Source organism: Monodon monoceros, unplaced genomic scaffold, assembly GCF_005190385.1.
Source record: "Monodon monoceros isolate NGI ecotype Baffin Bay Population unplaced genomic scaffold, NGI_Narwhal_1 Super_Scaffold_9, whole genome shotgun sequence".
Lineage (NCBI taxonomy): Eukaryota > Metazoa > Chordata > Mammalia > Artiodactyla > Monodontidae > Monodon > Monodon monoceros.
Window position 1 is genome coordinate 43,303,939 of NW_021703786.1, and position 22,456 is coordinate 43,326,394.

A 22,456-nucleotide genomic window follows, 5' to 3' on the forward strand; every position below is an offset into this window, starting at 1 on the left:
GGATGGGTTATTCGCAAGTTCATTCAGCTACCTAGAAGCCCAGATAAAATTTGAGTACTGTGTTGTGATAATTCAGTGATAAAATATATCAGACGTGGGTTTTGTTTCATTTTGTTTTATTTGTCTAATATCCCAGCCTTTACAGATGAGGACACAGAGGCCCAGGGATGACATCGGCCAACACATCCCTGGTATAAAAGTTACTGATTCACTTATTCTGGAACTTTCCAAGTATTCCTTTGAACCTCTGCTCTTTCTGATTTTCCCACTCCTGACACATTTGCAGCACAAAGAGTGAGTGTCCTTGGTTTTCTTCTTAGAATCTTGAAGGGAAATCTTTCTTACTCCTCCCTAGAGGTTTTGTACTTCCTTCATGCTCAGCCAGAGAGGAGAAAGTTCAGTGTCCAAAGCAACATGGAAGGTGAAAGGCTGTCCAAGACCCCTGGCATCTCAATGCTTCCAACATTGAGTTTTCTCTGGCCTTGGCTTTTTAATGATGGTATATTAAGACCTCATTTTTATAGATCTCACCAATTTAGAATTAGTGACAACTGTGACAGGGGCCAAATTGAGGTTTAACTTTGAGAATCAAAGAGGAAAATTTTAACAAATTATTTGAGTTAATGATATTTAAAAGTGGATGTTTATAGAGAACAGATGTACGGTTGCCAAGGGAGAGGAGGGGTGGGGGAGGGAAGAACTGGGAGGTTGGGATTAGCAGATGCAAACTATCATATATAGGATGGACAAACAACAAGGTCCTACTGTAGAGCACAGGGAACTATATTCGATATCCTGTGATAAACCATAATAGAAAAGAATATGAAAAATAATGTATATATATGTATAACTGAATTACTTTGCTGTACAGCAGAAATTAACACATTGTAAATCAGCTGTACTTCAATAAATTTTTTAAAAAAGTGGATGTTTAGCCAATTTAAGAACCATGTTAAGCATGTTCAGAATTCCTTGACTCAAACCTCTTGACCGTTTTTATATCAATTACACATTAGTCTTACCTGTTCGGTAAGGAAGGTCTCCTGTGATTTTCTATGAGGAAACATATTGCTAGTCTAATCTAGCCATTCTGTGTATGTGTAAGCATTGTAATTAAATTGCACTTCTCTAAAAATAATTTGTTTTGCCAACTCAGAATTTTGTCTTCCTTTGGGTTTCCTTCCAATAATGAATATAGATTAATGAAGCTTTGCTATACTTGTAATGTGTGTGCGCTTGCTGTGTGTCATCATGGATTAGCGACACCACGACCTAGAGGTAATCCACTGTAATAGTGGTTGTTGTAGTGAGCAAAACAGGTTTCAGGATATGTGTGGTTATGTGTTATTATGTATTAGAATAGTAAACAGGTTTATAACTTTGTCCTAGGTAAAGAATGCCATTGGTAAGAGATAATAAAAGGATTTTTGAATATTAGCTCAACTCAGCCAAGGAGAAGGGTTTTAATTACAAAGGAGCTGGGCAGTTGGTAAGAGTGTATAACTGAGTGTGGATTCTAGGAACTACGGAGGTGCTGAAGCCGGCAGAAGGCCATGTCCTGTTTGGCAATACTTTGTTTGCTGAAGCAGAACCCATCAGTATCTAGGTTATGGGGAAAATTCAGAAACACAGAACAACAGATGACCTTAGCAGCAAAAGTAAATATGGGCCAAAGGAAGTAATATAAAAAAACAAGTCCAGAGAAAGAGGTCTTGAGCAAGACTCCGAATCTAAATCAGTTTTCATGGCACAACCTCATTCTCTGGTTAAAATGTCATGGCTATTTAACCACCTGTACTCTGGTCACCCATGGCAACTGCAAGCACTAACTCTAAAGCCAAACTGAGGCCTCGTGTCCCAGAATAATAATGCTGGAGTAGACGAATATGGATACAAGGTTGTAACTTCTGATTCTGCCTTGAGTTGGTACACCTTATCCGTTGGCACTTGTTCTAAGCCTACCTTCCTACATTCCTTTTGTTCACCATTTAAAAAATCTAATTTGCATAGCATACAATTCACCCATTGTAATATACAATTTGATGATTTTTAGTAAATTTATGCCATTGTGGGCATCACCATAATCCAGTTTTACAATGCTTCCATCACCCTAAAATCTTCCTCATTCCCATTTGCAGTCAATCTCTGCTTCTGCTCCCACCTCCAGTGGTCTGCTAAATCATTTTGTGATTTTTAGTTACCTTTAGCTTTGGCTCTGTGTTTGTGGAAGCAAGCGTGTGGCTATTTTAAGAGACATAGGTTATGTTGAAACGGCTTTATTATTTTTTTAATCCATAAATATCTGTTACTGACAAAAGTGGAAAAATCCTTAAGACTAAATCTTACTAAAGTGATATCTGTTTACAGTACATACAGAATGTGCTTTGACAGGTAAGTAGAACGATGAGATTTGTACAGAAGCAGCAGTTACAGGAGCACTGCTCATCGTGAAGCTTACTTACGAGGAATGAAGAAACTGTGCAAAGGTACAGATAGAAAGGTACTTTTCATCAGTACTATCATATGTAATAAACATGGAATCCATAAATTGGGCTAATGCGTAAAAATGGTCATTAATCTCCCCTTAGGAAATTGTGTCCCCAAACTAAAAACATTACAGTAAGAATTGCTTTTTTTTTATTAGAGAATTTCAATAATTCTTTACTACAAAATGTCTAGTTGAGTTATAGAACTAGAGGAATATTGCCACTACGAAGCAAATGAATGAGTCCTCCCAGGCAGTGGCATTCAAGGGTCACAGCAGGAGTGGACAGCAGAGTTGAGCAGGGGTCTTCCTCTCCCTCAGGAGGGACGGTATTAAGAAAACATATGACATCATTTCTCTGACTGATGGATGGTTGATGTGTTTGTCGATTTACAGGATGGGTTCAATGATACTGAATTGGACTCTCAATTCTTGCTTCTTCACAAGCTTTCACCGGGAGGATGACAGTGTCACAAGGAGGGGCTAGAAAGATACTGGGATGGGGTGGGTGCCCACCTCTTAGCTGCCCAGGGGGGATGTCTCCTCCTCCTCCAGGTGAACGGAGCCCGGTGTCTGGACTCGGTCTTCAGGACACAGGTTCTGGAGGGGGATATAACATCCACTGCCCCACAGGGGCTCTGCTGTGCATTCCCCTCTGTGGCTTGGAATGCGTTTCCAAGCTGCCCTCAAATACAAACTTCATGCCATTGTGGGCCAACCTCTGGACCTTTCTCCTCTAGCCTGTCCCCTCTCTGAAATCAGAACCAGCTCCCTCCAGCTTTAAGGACTGCATCAAAATGAAAACTTCAGAATTCCCCAACGACACAGACACCTAAGATGATTTAGGTGTGTCTAGATGCGGGGGGGGATTCCATGACACACGATTGGTAAACCACTGAATGGGTAGGCTGTTACACCGTCAGACAGGAGGGCACCCCTGGGTGGCTGCGACCACAGGGCCCTCCCCAGGTTCTGGAGAGGAGTCTGGTGGCTGCCTAGGGCATGTGAGGATGCCGCCGTGGGGTGGGTGGAATGGGATGTGTGCAGCCCAGTTGAGGAGAGGAGCGGGTGCCAGTGGGAAATGGGAGCCTTACATGTAAGAGCGGGATGAAACTTCAGAACTCCTTTGGTCAAAGCCCCTCACTTTACAGATGGGAAACGGAGGTGCTGAGTGAGAACGTGGCTTGTCCTTGGTCACATGGCAAGACGGAGACAAAGCCAGGGCCGGAGCCACGTATCCAAGAGCCTCAGCCCTGTGCTTTTTTCCTGCTGTAGTACGCTGCCTTCTGAAATCAAATATAGAGCCTAGGAAGACATAGCTTTCATACAAAATCTGTCACTAAAATGCTGCACTTATATATATATATATATATATATATATATATATATATATATATATGTATAAAAAATAGGAACCCTGAAAAACACTTCATTGAAACACAACGAGCTTCCTTGAAAATACTCCAGAGGCAAGTTTCCCAGGTTTGGGGAGGATGGTGGAGGAAGGTATGTGGGGGGAACAGAGCAGGTGCTTCCTAGGAACCAGATCATTGGCAACCCTTGCAGATTACCTTGGGTCAGGTCCACAGTTGCCTGTGAATGGAATCTTGAGGCCAGAAGGCTGGTGGCAGACAAGATATCTCTGAAGAAAATGGATTGTCTGGTGGCAGGGTTATTGGAACGGATATTTCCCCATGCTTGGAGAGTCATGAGGCTCTCCAGTCTTTAGGGGCAAAGAGGGATCTGTGACGCACACAAGCAGGACAGGCACAAGTGAGATGGAACAGTGGCCAAGAGCCCTCAAAAAGGATATGAATCTTTGGCCAGAGCAGGAGCCTCTGGGCTAGCAACAGGCTGGGGCAGAGGCTTCAGGGACATGTCAGCTGTAGGAACCAAAGCTGATCTTTGACCCATGAGGCCTCTGACAGAGCAGCTCCCATCCTTTATCTCGTAGGGGCAGGAGGTGAAGAATAAACCAATGAGGCCAACAGAGACCTGAAGAGTGTCTCATTCTGGGACTGTTTTCATTGAGAGCTCTACATTTCAGAGCCAGAAAGTACAGCAGGACCAGGGAAAAGAAAGTACGGATGGAGAGAGGTAAATGGAAGAAAAGGGCAAGGCGGGGGAGATGAGAGGGAGGAAGGACTGAATGGGCATAGAAGACTGAGGTCAGTTTCCAGGTGGGAGAGTGGAAAGAGGGGAGAAGACGTTTGAATGAAGAGAAGGGTTGGAACTTTCTAGAAGGCAGACCCATCACCCAAGACACTGGGGAGCCGTGAGTGCAGAAGCCCATTTAGGGGGTTCAAGGAATTTATGGGAAAGCCTTTGTGACTTATGAGCTCACGGAGCCAGGATTTCACTGGAGGAAGTGAGGCAGGAAAGGTGGAAGGACATGATAGATTGTGAGAGCTTCGCTGTCATCAAAGGCCAAGCAGATGAGCAAGAACCTTCAGGGCAGGAGAGAACCCATGCAGACCGCAGTGCATTACCAGCAGAGCAATGGAAACTCACACAGAGAGCCGGACAAGCAGAGGGAAACTTTGGGCTTTGGGCTTCCCTTGCTGGGGGAGGCGGGCTTCCATTGTCGGGGAAGGGCCAGCCCTTCCAAGTGTGGTAGTGGCCACCAGCCTGGTGAGGCTGGAAGTCAGGACATCTGGGTTCCAGCCCCAGAACCCTCTCTTATCTGCTACAAGAACTTGTCTGGTAACTCAGCTTTGCTTATTGTGCAGACATGGATGGCACGACCGATAAATGAGATACTGCTGTGTCCCAGTTAAGACATCACTGTGTGGATTTTGAAATGAGGGACTGAACTGGAGCAAGTCTGTAGACTTCTTTCTCTTATTTCCTTCCTTCCTTCCCTCCCTCACTCCTTCCAAACCCAAGGGTGAAACAGAAGAATCATTTAAAAGAAGTAATGGTTCAGGTAGAAGTTTTTGATCCGAGTGATACCAGAGGTTTTAAACTGGGCAGCAGGAATGCCGGGATGAGAAATGTTTCGGAATCAGTCTATCAAACAACCCCTGAGACAGACACACAGGGCTGGGAGGAGCATCGTTCTGAGGGCTGGAGGACTTGGTGCTGAGATGATGCTTCAGACACAGAATGAGATCTGGTTTCTGGTTCAGATATATGTGTGTGCAGACACCTGGGGAGGGGATTCTCACCCACTCACGTCCTTTCCCCTCTGCACCAGCAGGCAGCCTTCAAGGGGACTGGCCGAGGGCTGGATTAGAGAGCAGTGGGCAGAGAGGACCAGCTGTGACAGACACACGTTCGTTTCCAGGAATCGTTGATTGCCTCCAGCCCAACCCTCTTAGCCTCACCTTCTGGACCAAAATCTCATAAACCCTTAGGGACCAGCCCTTGAGAAGGTTTATGTGTTTGTAAGGAAGGAAAGCAGAGTTATCTCTGGCCTCACAGCCTCACAGACCCAGTGGCACCACCCCACTGGGGACTTCAGGGCTGTGTCCCTCACCCCCAGCTCAATCCCCTCCTGATTCATGTGATGGTGAGCCTTGAGGGGAGCGGGGAGAACAAGAGCTTTGGAATTCTTGAATAAGTAAGAGGAATCAGTCAATTGATTTCTCTGTGGATTAGATTAAAAATTCCCAGGGCCGACACTGGGGAGTTCTCCCTGCCCCGCCCCCCTATTTAAAGGGCCATACATATTGTATGCGGAACTGGGGAATCTAAAAGCCCAGTTTAAGGTTTTTGCTTTTGGAGTCTGACCATGGCGGCAGTCACATTTTTAGTATCATACCTTCACCCAATAGTCTGAAGCCGATTCCCCCAGCTCCAGCCCAGGGAGGTACCCTGGCCCTGAGAATGGGGGAGCCCCTTCTCTCTCCCATCCCAGGCTGTAGTCTCCAGGGAGTGGATGCTGCGTCGTTCACTGTCTGCTCTCCAGGTGGCTGTCACATCCTGCCCACGCCCCAGGCTGGAGGCAGAGAAGAGATGGGCTGGCGGGGGCAGGCCCCCAATAGAGCTGAGGTCATGGATCTGCCTGGCACCCAATGCCCCCTTTGGGGGAGCGACTGGGGAGCTACTCAGTTAACTCCCAGACCAATAGCCTAGAGTACCACTATTTGCGTCTGCTAATGGGTCTCTGTCCCTTAGATCCAAAGGAGGCACTGGTTTGTGGAAGCAGCAGCCAGGAGAGAGTCATGGAGCTGCAGGAGAATGGGAGGTGTGGGAGGGGTGGGGAAACAGGCAGAGAGAGCAAGTTCTAAACAGAGAAGGGGCCAAGCAGGGGGGCAGTGATGGGGAGAGAGGAGCAGGCAAGGTACAGGACAGCCACCTGGGGTCCTCCTTTGCTGGGGCTGAGCTGCCCCTCTATAGAAGCCAGAGCCTCTGTCCTGCCTGACGTGCGTGGTGGGAGCCCTGGGCGATGGGAATGGCGAGCCCCTGAGGCCCAGGGCGTCACAGTCGCCTCTCCACCTCCACTCTCTGGCCAGGGGCAGACGCCTCTTGGGAGAAAAGCAGGGGAGGGGAAGGCAGGCCAGAGTGGCAGGTCACAGTTCAGACCTAGAGGCCTGGAGGAAGTGTGGAGATCACCAGGTTGCTGGGGGGGGGGGGCACCGCAAAAGTCCCTGCACCCCGTCCCTGCTCTCTTCTGGAAGGACTAGAGCAAAGCCCCAGGGAACCCAGGGGTGGAATCTAAGGCTGGGGGAGGGGCAGAGACTTGTGGGCGGGGTAGCCAGCTGGAATGGGGCGGGGTTCCCACCCGTGGAGAGGCAGCTGAAGGAAGGGAACCCCTCCGTGTCCCGGGGCTTAGGGGAGGGGGCACAGGGCCCCAGGGGGTCGGCGGAGGAAGGGCCACCCAGTGGGGACCAGAGAGTTCCAGCAGGCAGAAGAGAATCATTATTGTGCTTATGGACACAGCAGCTCCCTGGCTCTGAGAGAGCGAGCGGGCAGTTTTTAGGCACTAGATTTCTGTGATGCGGTTTTAAGTAAATGAATGAGACCGAGTAGCCTATTCGGTCAGGGTGAGCCCCTTGACTGCACCCACTGGCCAATTCAAACCCAGGCAGCTTCGGGCCAGGGTCAGGCCAGGGTCTCTGAGCCCCCAGGATGGGGAGAGGGGATGTGGGACTGAAAGGGAGTTGGTGACAGTCGGCGGGGGGGGGGGGGGGGAGACTGGGGCCTAGCCCCGCTCTTCCCTCCCCTTTGATTCTTCTGGAAGAGTGAGGGTGATCGCTCTAGATCCCAGGTCTGAGCGCTGTGCCAGACCACCGGCCGTGTCCCAGGAGTATGGCTTTCCGGGCAAAGGCGGTGCACCCCCAGCTCCTACAGAGGGGTCGAGGGAAGGGAGCCATCCAGAGCTGGAAGCTCTGCTCCAGGCTCCTCTCGACCCCTGGCCTGCCTGCCCTGCCGGTCACACGGTCACTTCTGTCTTGCTGGCTGTGTAGCAGGTGTGATGGCCTGGGATGTAGTGCAGCTGTTCCACGGTGTTGTGTCTGCGTGAGGCAAAGGCCTGGCGCTTGGCTGCCGTCTGGCTGTGGCCCAGGGTGGCGCAGGAGTTACTGGACGCACTGGGATGGGAGTGCATCTTGGTCATGCGGTAGCGGTCCAGTACGGGCGTGGACACAAAGACATCCGTGTGCGAGATGGCCCGTGACAGGGACTGCTCGGGGAAGGCCGTCCGCTCCGGGGACAGCAGCGGGTCCTGGGAGTGCAGGCGCTCCGTGGAGAGCAGCTGCTCTTCCGACAGGATGCGGTCGTAGGGCATGCCGAACTCATCCGGCAGGCCCCGCTCCAGGGACAGGACCCTGTCCTGAGACATGGCCCGGAGGGGCCGGCGGGGCCGCTCTCGAGGCAGCGGCTTCTGTTGGGACATCTGGATGACGTTGAGGGGGAGGGTGCCACGGGCAGCCAGGTCGGGCAGGTGCCGCCTTCTCATGTAATACTCGTCTGCCTCCTTGTCAGCTGTAGGGGAGAGAGAGAGTTCGAGAAAGAAAGAGAGAGAGAGAGGAGTGAGCTGGGGCAACACTGTGACAGTGCAGCTAGGATCCAACTAGGATCCTGCAGCCCACACAGGTAGAGGCTGTGCTTCTCCAGACCCCAGGGGTCTTGTTAAATGCAGAGTCTGATTCTGACCTAGCTCTGGGGTGGGTCTGAGAGTCCACATCTCTAAGGAGCTCCCAGGCAATTCTGATGCCCCTCATCCCTGGACCACCTTGAGTATCCGGGGTTAATGGACTCCCTCGAGGTCTCCAGGGAGTTCATGGCCGAATAGATGGCAAGCCCATGACCCTGAACTCCTGCTCCAGTACTGCTCCTGCCACGCCATGGTCCCGAAACAGAACAGCTCCCTGGGTCTTGCTGAAACACCCAAGGAGCAGCCGGCAGCTTTCTGATGAGGCTCAGAAGCTCTCTCCAAGGAAGTTGGGCTGCAGAACAAGACTCCTGCTAGAATAAAGCAGAATGCTCCATCCAGGAGGCGCTTGTGAAAATGCTTACTGGTAACTTAGAAACATAGTAACACCTTCTCTGGAGTAACAGCCTATGCCTAGGAAGCCAACACATGGGCATCCAGCCTCCACACAAGCACAGAATCAAATCTACGCGTGCTTCGCCTGTGCCCACAGCACGAGCAGGCCCGGACAATCCCATGTGTGCACCTCGTTCAGATGCTCCGCCCATCTCTCTGTCCACGAGGCCCCCCAGGCTCACCCTTGAACTCACCCAGGACATGCACAAGCCTTCTTTGCCCCACATTTCAGGAATGAGGCTTCCTACAGACAGCCTTCCAGATCTCTGCTGAATGTGGGATTCCCATTTTTAGCCATAGAAACTCACTGTTCCACCTTGGCGTTGGCTGTTATGGACTCATGGGCTGAACTTCTATCACAATAGGTTACCCTGTACTGTCAAGCACAGGCTCGGCCCTGTAGCTGGGTGGTCATCGAAATAGACTCATTGGGAAATGGAGGCAGAAGGTCCAGGGGTTGGAAAACTGGAAGAGAAGACCTCTCCTGCCATGTACCTTCTTGACATTGTAACATCTGAAACCCATCAATCCCTAGAGCTCCCCAGACTCAAATGGCAGAGCTGGGACCATGGGATGTACTGGGCTCAACTCATGAAATGGGGTCTGTGCGTGGAGTGGGGAGTCTCAGGTTCCCAAGACAGTGTTAACGGGGTTAGGGAGGGAGCTGGTTTATGGGCCCTTCCACAGCCAGTATCTGGGAAGAGTCTCAGAGAAAGCTCTGGCATTGAGAGCCTTTACTCCAAGACAGATAGAGAGCAAGGAAGGCCCAGGGTTCGAAGAAGGCAGGTGTGGGGTGAGGCTGGGGAAAGGCTTTCTCTTGTAGTTAACCTGGTACATGAGTTGAAGCACTGCTTCCCATGGGAATGTGGCTCCGAGGATCCCATGTCCTCCATCCTACTGAGGGAGAAGATGGACTCACGCTCTAAAGAACAAAAACAAGGGACTTGTCTGTTCTCTTCTACTGTGCTACACCTTGCTCTTTGTTCTTGGGACGCCCCACTCCCATGCCCTCAGGTGCACAGCAAGAGAGTGAGACACAGGAAGATGTTGTGGAGGCCCCAGAGGCAGACCCCAGCCCCAGGAAAACCCCACTTACTTAGCCTCTTCAGGGATGAGTACTTGCTGGGATGGGTCTTCACTGCGGACTCGTAGGATGGGGGCAGGTGGGCCAAGTTCTGGAAGGAGCGGGAGAAGGAGAGGTCATAGGGCTCGGTGGCCGATGTCAGGATGTTGTTCATCCGAGGCTTCTCTGCAAAAGAAGGGAGGGGTCATGGCGTTAGTGGGGACAAAGGCTGGGGGGCAGGCAGGAAGGAAGCATTCAGGTTCCACCTCTCATCCCCGTCCTGCTTTCCTGGCCCCATGTGCTAGGACACAGGTGATGCTGGTGACTCAGCCTCCCTCAGTGCTCAGCTTCAGTTGCCAACAGGCCATGATGGCAGGTTACCCTTCCTTGAATGGCAAACTCTTTCTGCCGGTATATCACTGGGCTGTCTGATGAAAACGTAAGCCTGATGGAGCTGGGTGAGGGGTGTCATAAAATCATCTATTTTGGTGTGAAGGTTCTATCCTTTCCCCAATAGCATTAGGCATACTAGCTCTCAGGCTCAGAAAATATCTGAGTTTGAAGGAGGTAGAGTGACCCATCTTGTCTGCATACCCACAGGACTGGGTCCAGGACCCAGCTCCACCGAGACTACAACCCACACTGTGCGTGAGGTAATTTCACCTCTCACACCACCTCTTCCACCTTTGGCTTCTCCAAGCCCTGCAACTGACAAGCCACTGTGAGCTACAAAGCCATTTCCTCTTGTTCCTGCTCCTTCCTCTGAAGCCCCCTTAGCCATCTCTAAGCTGCTGGAGGAAAGAACGTGGGCAAAATGCCTAGTACATCATTCTGTTTTTCTCCCTCCATCCCCTGAGATTACAAAGTCTAAGAGAGAAGGGAGAGTTGTTCAGTGCCAGACCTGGAGAAAAGAAGTGGGGAAGACATGGAAGGGTAGAACAAAGAGAAGTGAGGTGAATGACTAATGAGGTGAATGAGTTGGGCTGGGCTCTGGGGGCCAGATTAGGAATAACACAGGAGTCGGGGGAAGAGGAGATGCAGGTATGGGTGCTGAGTGGCCATGAAGATGGGGTACAAAAAGGAATAGAGATCCAAGGCAGGAAGACAAGCATGCCTCGGTGCTTGACTGACTTGAAGCGCGGCAAGAAGTTAACAGGTATTGCTGGGGAAACAGTGGTACCATTCCCAGAAATGAGGCAGCTGGGTGGCTCTTGCATCATCCCTCCATCCTCTTGGTTTGGGACATCCAAGAAAGGGCAGGCTCTAACTTTGGACAAATGTATCAGTGGTCTGTGTCTCCCTATGCCTCTTGGCAAAGAGGGTGCTGTGAACCGTGGGACAAAGAAGACTCCTAGGCTTGATCCAAGGGCAACCTCAGTACAGGGAACTCCTGGCTTCTGTATCCCTTCCTGCCTTCACTGGTACCCTCAACACTGGGGATGGAGCCAGGGGAGCCCAGCCAATGAGCTGGTGTTCACACCAGCTCAGTACATATGTGAGGGGGTGGGGGATGCTCTACATCCCTGAGTGATCAGAACATGCTGTACTGAAAGAGCCTCCCTGACACAGATCGGGACAGATACCAGGAAGTGGAGTGGGTAGGAAGCCGGGAGCACTGCTACCCAGAGCTGGGTAATAGCCACAGCCCCTTAGCTCTGGTTTCTTCACTTTTGGCCATGCTGGAGAAGAACGAACTTCCCTCTGCCTGTTGGCATCATACTCCCACTGAGTGCATCACTCAGCTCACCCACTTCCAAATGCAACATTTCTGGATGCTCTTACCCCTCACTGTTCTCCAAAACCTTCCACTGAGCCAAAGCCAGACCTTCCTTGCTTTTTCCCTCCACCATGATCGCCCCTGCCCCCTTGTTCATGCTCTCTCTCCTATTGCTATGCCCTTCCTTATTCTTCCTCTATGCAAATTCTCCCTTCCCCCAAGACTCTTCACTATGACAACATCACCTCTTTAAAGCCCCTATTGCTCTTCTGGTCAATACCACCCAGTTTAGTGTCTATGTGGTCTCTAATCATTTGACTTGAGCTGGTCTTGCTGATCTCCAAAGATTGCAATCTCCTTGATAGCAGAAGTCTTGCTTTCCAATTTTTCTGATGCCTTCATAGTGCTTGGCCCAAAATAAGGATCTAATTAATACTCATTTGCTAATCAAATAGACACAGGCTGCCTCTTCTCTTGAGAGCTGCTCTGCCAGCTCCTGGGAAAAGTGTAACATCTAAGGGAGGAATGCAGAGAAAACCCTGCTTCCACTAGGCTGCGAGCTGTTCAAGGACAGGGATCGGGTCTCATCTACCCTCATCTCCTCGCACCAGGCAGAAAAAGAAGACAGGAAGAAGAGGAGGGAAGAATGGTTCCTCCTTTTGTATTCAGGGGCTGTGCTTTTGTTGGCTTCCTCCGGGGAAAACCAGCTCATAGTTACTCTTTCAGAATGATACTGAGCTAGCAGAGCATCCTCGTTTGCCTTTTCTGGCTCCTCTCCCTGCTGCTGCTTCATCACCAATGGGCATCCCCCAGGCTTTCTGCTCCTGCCTTCTGCTTTTCTCTTTCAGCCTTCTTGCACAGATTGCCCCTACTCCCAAGGCTTCTGTTACCGCTTCCAAAGCATAACTCCAAAACATCTTCAGCTGTCATCTCCCTCCAGACTTCATGTCTGCATTTCTAACTGCCTGTTGAGTGGTTTTTCTTGCAAATCCTACAGTCATATCTGGCTCTCGATGTCCAGATCCAGGCTCACCATCAACAGCTCCATCCTCAGTACACTGGTTGCTTTCCTGATTCCTTAGACTGTGTTAATAAGACCCTCCATTCTTCTCATTGATCGTGGCTTTGCATTGTACTCATAATTGACTCTCATCAGCCATATGCAGTTAGTAACTAAGTTTTCCCAATTCTTTCTGCAATTTCTTTCATATCTGAACCCTTCTTTCTCTCCCCACTGTCCACATCACCACTGATACCAGCTTCTTTTAACTGATCTCTCTGATTTCTTCCAGTTCTAATTTCTCCTCCACTAGGAGCTGAGCACTGGAGGGGGACATCAAAATAGTCCACTTTTGTTCTCCGAATTATAATGCAGAAATAGAGCAGATAAGAGGGGTAGGTCTCTCTGCCAGGTGAGCTGCAGAATTTATCTTTGTTTTGAGTTTCTCTCTCACTAAAATTTAATGGTGTTTTCATTATTTCATAGCAAAGACAGAAGAATAATGATAGCTCACAATTTACGTGGCTGTCACGTTCTATCAAGTTTTGAGCATGTACCAAAAAATAGTTGTTCACTGCAGTTCCAAATGGTAAGTTGTGATCTGGTGGGAGGACGTTGAAACCTAACAGGGAAACATGGGTTTGTAACCCTTTGGCAATTTGTTGCCATGCCTGTGCTCTGCAACTTTCAGGTTCTTCCTCTGCTGGGAAGCTAAAGCTCAGGTCATCCAGTTGGGTTTTGAGTTTTATTAAATCTTAATTAGTTTGGGGAGCATCAATAGAATTTTTCACATCTCATGTCATTACTAAATGGTACCACAAGTAGCCTTGGGCAAAGGAGAGTGTTCACTCCTTGCTGTGGACACATGGAATTTATGGCTGCAAGGAGTGATCAAGATTGCAAGTGAAATGCGTTAAGAAAGGGGCTTACTCTTTCCCTTTCATGGCAGAAGATTGCTCTGATATCGGAGACAGACACTAGGGGGACAATTGTCTAAAAGTGAGAGTGAGGCATTGTGGCCCTGGAGGAGGGCGGGTACCTGGCTCCTTGCACCTTAGCTTCAATGAGCCAGTGACCATGTTTGATGCCATAATAGGCATCAGTAGTTAGGATGGAGCCACTTGGAATGAGGATGGAACGCAGAACACTCTCAATCATCTCTCACCATGTGTAGGGGTCTGGGTAGCGCTGCTTAAAATCAGATGGTTATACTGATGATCACCTGAAAATCACAGAAAAAAATTTTTTTACAGAAGAGTTCAGGAATTCCATGGTCTCTCCAACACAGAAGCACCTCTCTTGACTTCTACTATGCTTCTCTGAGTCAGAGGAAGCACTTCTTAAAAGCTCAGACCTTTGGCTACCCTAGAAATGGGGCAGGGTCCTTCCTCTGCTGTTTTTGTCTCTCTCCTTCTGCATTAGGGCTTCCTCTGTCACCATGATGACCCACCCACATCTGTGGATCTGGCTGACCCGCAATAGAGGCTTTGTTGGGGTGGAGGAGGAGAAGGATGGAGACTAGGGGACATTTAGCAAGTACACATATGTGAGATAGAGAACTGGGCAGGGGAAATAGATCCTTTTTAGGGGAGGAGGGTGTTCAGGTACGGTTAGACAGGAAGAGGATGCCGTAACTTAAAGTGCTTACACTTTATGGGACTTTGATTTGTCCCAGGTCTTTATACACAGGTATCTGGGTGCATCCTGAGATGTGGCAAGCTGACGTGAACTGCCCACTGCCTGGGATCCAGAGTCCTGGGTTCTAGGCTCTGCCCTGCCTATAAGTAACACAGCCTGATATTTCAAAAGCATTGATTTTAATTAATAATGCAAAAGTCCACATTGACTGAACAAGCCACAAAATTAATAGAGCCATAGTTGCTAAAGCCAGGAGTTCAAGGTATTCTGAGGGCTTCTAAAACTGAATCGTTTGGCTTACCACTAAAGCACAATTCAACATTGTGTTATGGCTTCAATTTGACATTGTATTTTTGGGTTTTGTTGGTGCATGCATCTAATTTCAACTAAAGCAAGGGAAAGAGGAGGCATGAGGTCTTAGCTTTAGTTTTAAACCGTGGGTCACAGCTCTGCCATCCTCTTAGGTCTAGGTCTGCTTCCATTTCCTGGATGAAACCATCTGTCCTACCTTTGGCATTATACCTTCTGGCTACTCATTCTTAAGCTCCTTCACTAGATCCCTTTTTCTGTTTTATTCTCTAAATACTAGTGCTCCATAAGGCTCAGGTGTCTTCATGAAGACTTAGGCTCCACCTTCTTGCCCAAATTGATAGGTCTCAAGTCTACACCTCTAGCTTGAGGTCCATCTGGTCTGCAGGGTTAGATTTTAAACTGCTTATGGCCATCCCTGTGAAATTCCTGCTCTTAGCCCAAACCATCATGTCCCAAAGTGAGCTCATCATTTTATTCTCCCGATGCTCAAGCGCTGTCCATGGTACTGACGTTCCATGGGCTTGGAAAGCGAAACTTCAGTCCTCATTCACCATTTCCCTCCCTTCATCCTCCGTATCCATCCAGTGAATCCCCAAATCCTCTTCCTATGACCATATCCTAAATCCAGGCCCACAATGTATTTTTTTGTTCACATTTCTCTTAGTTCTAGTCTCTGGCCATTTCCAAGACAAATCATCCTGTGTGCTCCTACCAGACAAAATTCCCCATACCAATGGAATCATTTATATCATTCCTTTGGTTCAGACCAGGGTCTTTAAATAGTCATGGACTCTATCCAGTGGGGTATAGGTTTGGGCGGTAAGCCAGCATTTCTCACATGAAGATATTCTCCCTTCCCAAAACAGAATATTAAGTTATATCCAGGGAAAAACTATTTGCCAAATGCTGAATCAGTTCTACCCTGGATCTGGATTTAAGCAAGAAGAGAGAATCCAGGAAGGGAGATAAAGGATAGATTTGTTCGGCTTGTCCTCCAGAGGCAAAGAGAAAACCAGTGTCATTGTTCTTTGTTGTTATTGTTATTTTTTGTTTGTTTTTAAACAATATGGCAGCATCAGATAAACAGTTGCGAGAAATGAGAGAACCCAAGTTAAATGGTGGCAGTTAGAAATACTTCTAATCTTCCTTTTCAGAATCTAGGTGTCACCAGGAAAGGGAGATGATTCAGGTTCATTTAATAATCCCTGGTAACCAGCTATGGCCCAGGCTCTGTACTAAACACTTTCTTATTTATTTAATCTTATTTTTTGACTGTGTTGGGTCTTCATTGCTGCGCGTGGGCTTTCTCTAGTTGCAGCAAGTGGGAGCTACTCTTTGTTGCAGTGTGTGGGCTTCTCATTGTGGTGGCTTCTCTTGTTGCAGATCACGGGCTCTAGGCACATGGGCTTCAGTCGTTGTGGCACATGGGCTCAGTAGTTGTGGCTCACGGGCTCCAGAGCACAGGCTCAGTAGTTGTGGTGCACAGGCTTAGTTGCTCCGCGGCATGTGGGATCTTCCTGGACCAGGGCTCGAACCCGTGTCCTCTGCATTGGCAGGCAGATTTTTAACCACTGCGCCACCAGGGAAGTCCCTCACATTTTTTAAACTAGTCTTTGCAATGATTTTCATTTGAATTTATATTATTGACCTACCGATTTCCAGACACTGCAAAAAACTCCTTAAATATCTTATTTGAAGTAATTCTTATAATTTTGTTTACAGCTGAGTTTACAAACAGGATAAATGTCTTGAACTTAGATATTTTGTTTACAAGTGCAGGGCTTTTCCTTTTATTTGAAACTTACTTCAAATATTTTGCTAACATTTTATTTTTTTCATATACTGGCATTGAGGAAAAAAATTTAAAGTATAGAGGTGAAAAATTAAGCCATCTTAAAATAACCATTGTGGCATTTTGTTATATTTTCTTTTGTTTCCCTCCCCCTATACATTACTATGTGTATGTTTACATACACACACACACTCACACTTAATATTGCAATGAATAACCATTTGCATTTTTCACTTTGCACAAGTGAGAATCAGATTACAATGCTTAAAATGGAGAAAAATATGGTGATTTGATCCTCACACATGTACGAAATAACAAATGCATAAGGTTATTCATTGTAGCATTTTTATAGTAGCAAAAGAAACAACCTAAATGTTCATACCTATATGTACATACACACACACAGATAAAGGTGTAGTTTCCACATATGTAAATAAGCATATACTGCTTTTAATCTGTTTCCTGTATACTTAATGGACAACATGTCTTAAATATACTTTCATGTTTTGAAATAGTCTTTTATATGATTTCACAATAGTCTTTTCTATAGAATAGTCCATTGTGTGTATATATATATATATATATATATATATATATATATATACATTCCCCTATTAACCTATTAATGTGTATTAATGTGTATTTGGATTGTTTAAAAGTTCAAGAAATGTACACCAAACAACCTTGAACACAGCTCTTTGTCCATGTCTTATTTCTTTAAGCAAATAACTGAAAGCAGCATTTCTTGGTGAGCACACTGCCAATTGCCTGATGTGATGAGGTGGGTTAATGGATTTCCTCATATTGAACTATTCATCTATTCGTAGGAAATACCTTACTTGATTTTTATGTCTTATTCTTTCATTACAACACTGGATCCCATTTGCATATATCTTATTTAATTCCTATGTATTCATAAAGAAAATTTGCATTTTTTGGTGCTAACATGGCAGGTTTTTGTATCAAGATAATGATTTTGTAAAATCAAGTGCATAGTGTTCATCCTTCTGTATGCCTTGAAACTATTAATAGAGCATATGAAAGATCTGTTCTTTGAAAGTTTGAAGGAAGGCAATAATAAAAATGCCTGGTATCTTTTGGGGAGTCCTTCGGTTTGCAGGGTGGTAGGGGGTTGGCTTGTTATTTCACTGACTGTACAACAACTTCGGGAGACAGATGCTGTTAGCATCACCAATTTAGCATTAAGGAAACTGAGATTTGGAGAGGTTGAATAATTTGCCCAACAGGTGAAGCTGGGATACAAATCCAGGCAGGCTGGCACTAGAGCCCACATCCTTATGTATCCTGCCTGTCATACTTGGCAACATTTTCCTTGCATATTGATTCATCCACATTTTCTAATTCTACCTTCAGTTTGTAATTTCTATTTTTCTTAAATCCATTAAACATTTGAAACTTTATTAGCTTAAAACTGTAACATACCCTCAAAAAGCCTCTATATAGGAAATTATATTCCTTTTCTCAGTCTTGTGTTAGTATTTTCTGGATTAGCAATTTATTCCCGTTAGTCTTCTTTTTCAAACAACTGCCTCTTTACACATCAGGGTTTTTTTTCCTCTTCAAATCATGATTTTATGCTTTCAGATTTGTTAATTCCTGCCTCCTAATTTTCTTTGGTTCGGTTTGTTTTTCTTTTCTAATTTATTTTTACTCTTTTCTGTCCACAATATCGGGTCTTTAGCTCTGAATTTGTCTCTGGCACAATCCCATGAGCATCAATATGCAATGTTCTTATTGCTGTTAAGTCCTAAATGATCTGTAATTACAGCCTTAATTTTCTCTCTGACCCAAGACTTCTGTAGAAGAGCGTTGTTAACTTTCAAAGTGTTTGGGTTTGTCGGTTTGAACTTTTGCCATTTTATTGTATTGCGGTCAGAAAACAGGGCCTGTACAATTTCTGCTTTGAGGAATTTATTGAGGTTTTCTTTTGGGGCCAATATATGATCAATTTTTTGTGAATGGTTCAGGAGTTATTAGAGAAAAGGTATTATTTTCTTCTCATAGCGTATAAGTTGACATATATCTATTAAATCAGATACATGAAATATATTATTCAGTTCCTCTCTATCCTAACTCAATCTTTGCCTACTTAATCTGTCAAAGACTGAGGGAGGTGTCTCCAGCTCTCCCACCACTGTTGGGTTCCTGTCACTTTCTCTTTGTATTCGTTATAGAATTGGTTTTACGTATTTCATAGTTACATTGTTCAGCACAAAAAAAGCTCATGGTGCTTATGTATTCTTTGTGGCTTGTACCCTTTATCAACATTAAATAACACTTTCTGTCCTATTTCAGGACTTTTTTTTTGCCTTTAAGTCGGCTTGATCTGATATTTATATTGCCAACCCAGCTCTCTCTTTGTTTGCCTTCTCCTGATAAACTTTGCCTATCCTTTTGTATGTAACCTTTCTGTGTCATGTTGTTTTATGCTTATCTCTTGATAAGAGTGTACAATTTTACGAAAATTTACCTATGGGCCAATTGGAGCTCCTTCTCTAGAAATTAGGAACCATTAAAAGAGAGAGATTTGGTCTCTCTGCATGGCTGGACCTATGACATGTAAACTAGGTAGCTATGGCCAGTCTTGTAGATTTGGAAGAAAGTCAGTCTTTAGAGAGTATGGCACATCATATTTTACAAAAAATGGTGACAGTTATATTTCTAGTCCCACACGCTCTCCCAAAACCTTCCCACTCCCCCATGAGATATGGTCTCTTCTCCATGAAACTGGAGGGCCTTCCTGACTGCCTCAATGAGCATCATGAAGCAGAAGTAACACTGCATGCCTTCCACAGCTCTTTCTCTTTTGACACACTCAGTCTTGGATCCCAGCCACCATACTGTAAGCAAGTCCAGGCCATGTGCAAAGGCTGCCTATAAGGGCTGACAGCTCCAGCTCAGGTATCCATCAACAGCCAGTGTCAACTGCCTTTGACTGCATCAACTGTCAACAGATGTATGAGTGAGAAAGACTTCAGATGATTCCAACCCCCAGCCTTGTAGATGTCCAAGCTAACACAAGTGGATCAGAGACGAGCTATACCCACTGAACCCTGCCCAAATCAGAGATGTGTGAGCAAAATAAGTGTTGCTTTTATTGTATTGTTTTCTAAGATTAAAATTTTAAATTTGAGATCATTGTAGATTCACATGCAACTGTAAGAAACAATACAGATATCTTGTGTATCCTTTAGCCAGTTTCCCCAGTAGTAACATTTTGCAAAACTGTAGCACTATATCAAAACCAGAATATTGACATCGATACAGTCAAGGTATGGAACATTTCCATCAGGAGGCGGAAATGATCCCTCATGTTGCCTTTTTACAGCCACGCCCACTTCCTTTCTCCATCCACCCCCTTACTGACCCCTGGTCACCATTAACCTATCCATCATTTCTATAATTTTGTCATTTCAAGGGTGTTATATGAATGGACTCATACAGTATATAATTTTGAGACTGGATTTTTTTCATCAAGCATAATTCTCTGCAGAATCATCCAGGAATGCAGCAATAGTTCATTCCATTTTATTGCAGAGTAGCAAATATTCTGTGGTGTGGATATACCACAGTTTAACTGTTCATCTGTTGAAGGACATCTGGGTTGTTTTCAGTTTTATGATATTATGAATAGAGCTGCTATAAACATTCATGCGCACTTTTTTGTGTCCAGACAAGTCTTCCCTTATCTGGGATAAACACTTAGGAGTGCAGCTGCTGGATTGTTTAGTAGCTACATGTTTATTTATTTATTTATTTTTAAAGAATCTGCCCAACTGTTTACCAGAGTGGCTGTACCATTTTACGTTCCCACCAGCAATGAATGAGTGATCCAGTTTCTCCACATCCTTGCCAGCATTTGGTGTTGTCAATATTTTTTATTTTAGCCACTTTTAGCCTTGATAGCTATGGAGTGATATTCTTTGTAGCTTTTGTTTGCATTTCCCTAATGGCTAACGTTGTTAAACATGTTTTCATGGGCTTAATTTTCATCTGTTTATCTTCTTCAGTGAAATGTCTCTTGATTACTTTTGCTTACTTTCTAATCAGATTGTTTACATTTTTCCTGTTAATTTTTGAGAATTCTTTTTATCTGCCAGATAATAGTTATTTGTAGGATACATGATTTGTAAATGTTTTCTCCCAGGCTGAAGCCTATCTCGTCATCCTTTTAACATGGTATTTTGCAGAACAAAACTTTAAATTCTGATGAAGTCTAATTTCTCAGGTTTTTTTTTTTTTTTTTTTTTTATGGATTGTGCTTTTGCTGTCAAGTCTAAAAACTCATTTCCTGGCCCTAGGTCCCAAAGATTTTCTCCTTTCTTTCGACATGTGTTATGGTTTTATGTTTACATTTAAGTCCATGATCCATTTGGAGTTAATTTCTGTATAAGGCATGAGACTTAGGTTGCGGGTTTTTTATTGTTGTTGTTTGTTTTTTTGCCTGCAGATCTGATGTTCAGTTGCTTTAGAGCCTTTTAAAAAGGCCCTCTTTCCTCTACTTAATTGCTTTTGCACATTTGTCAAAAAGTCAGTCAAACATATTTCTGTGGGTCTATTTCTGGGTTTTCTATTCTGTTCCATTGATCTACATGTCTATGCCTCTGCCAATACCAGACAGTCTTGATCATTGTGGGCACATGATATTTCTTGAAATTGAGTAGACTGATCGCTCCCACTTTATTTTTCCTTTTAAAAGTTATTTTAGCTATTCTAGGTGTTATTTTTCCCTTTCCACATAAATTTTAGAATATTGTCTGTATCTTAAAAAATCTTGAGAAGATGTTGATAGGAATTCTGTTAAATCTGTATATTATTTGGGGAAAATTGTCATGTTTACTCCATTGATTCTTTCATCCCATGAGCATGATATGTCTCTATTGTACCATTTTAATTCCTTTGACTTTTTTTTTTTTTTTTTGCGGTACGCGGGCCTCTCACTGTTGTGGCCTCTCCCGTTGCGGAGCACAGGCTCCGGAGGCACAGGCTCAGCGGCCATGGCTCACGGGCCCAGCCGCTCCGCGACATGTGGGATCCTCCCAGACCGGGGCACGAACCCGTGTCCCCTGCATCGGCAGGCGGACTCTCAACCACTGCGCCACTAGGGAAGCCCCCTTTGACATTTTTATTATATCTAAAAGTTATTTTCTTGGGACTTCCCTGGTGCAACAATGGTTAAGAATCTGCCTGCCAATGCAGGGGACACGGGTTTGAGCCCTGGTCCAGGAGGATCCCACACGCCATGGAGCCACTAAGCCCGCACAACTACTGAGCCTGCGCTCTGGAGCCCGCAAGCCACAGCTACTGAAGCCCACACGCCCTAGGGCCTGTGCTCTGCAACAAGAGAAGCCACCACAATGAGAAGCATGCACACCGCAATGAAGAGTAGACCCCGCTCACCACAACTAGAGAAAGCCCACACACAGCAACGAAGACCCAACACACGCCAAAAATAAATAATAAATAAAGTAAACAAATTTTTTAAAATAAATAAATATAAATAAAAGTTATTTTCTTAGTGATTGCTCTAGGGATTACAATATGCATCTTCACTCATTACATTCTTTAGAACTAACTTATTTCCAGTAGAACATGGAAACTTTCCCCAATGTTGCTCCAATGAGCCCTCCCCTATTGTACTATAATTGTCATATATATTATCTATTTATCTATCTATCTTTCTATCATCTACCTATGTATATGTATACTCAATACTACAGTATTAAAATTATTTACAAAATTTTAAGTCTTTTCAAAAAGTTAAGACATGAGAAAAATATGTGTGCTGAGTCTCTCACATTAACCACATATGTATTGTTTCTGGTGTTTTACATTTCTTCCTGTGAATTTGAATTACTGCCTGGTGCCCATTTCCTTTCAGCCCATGAAGTTTCTTTAGTATTTCTTATAAGTCAGGTCTGCTATCAGAGAATTT

At 45.5% G+C, this 22,456-nt stretch overlaps 1 protein-coding gene across 1 annotated transcript in view; it reads right to left on the reverse strand.

Annotated features, from left to right (window-relative positions):
* Nucleotides 1-7,327: 7,327 nt before the first annotated feature.
* SHISA6 (shisa family member 6) overlaps nt 7,328-22,456 on the reverse strand; it is a gene marked incomplete at its 5' end in the record, with an annotated part of 241,952 nt that continues 226,823 nt past the window's right edge. Inside the window, 3 exons of the mRNA XM_029212902.1 lie at nt 7,328-8,413; nt 10,075-10,227; nt 13,924-13,980. Coding sequence (XP_029068735.1) covers nt 7,863-8,413; nt 10,075-10,227; nt 13,924-13,980 — 761 coding nt within the window. The remainder of the gene's footprint in view (nt 8,414-10,074; nt 10,228-13,923; nt 13,981-22,456) is intronic.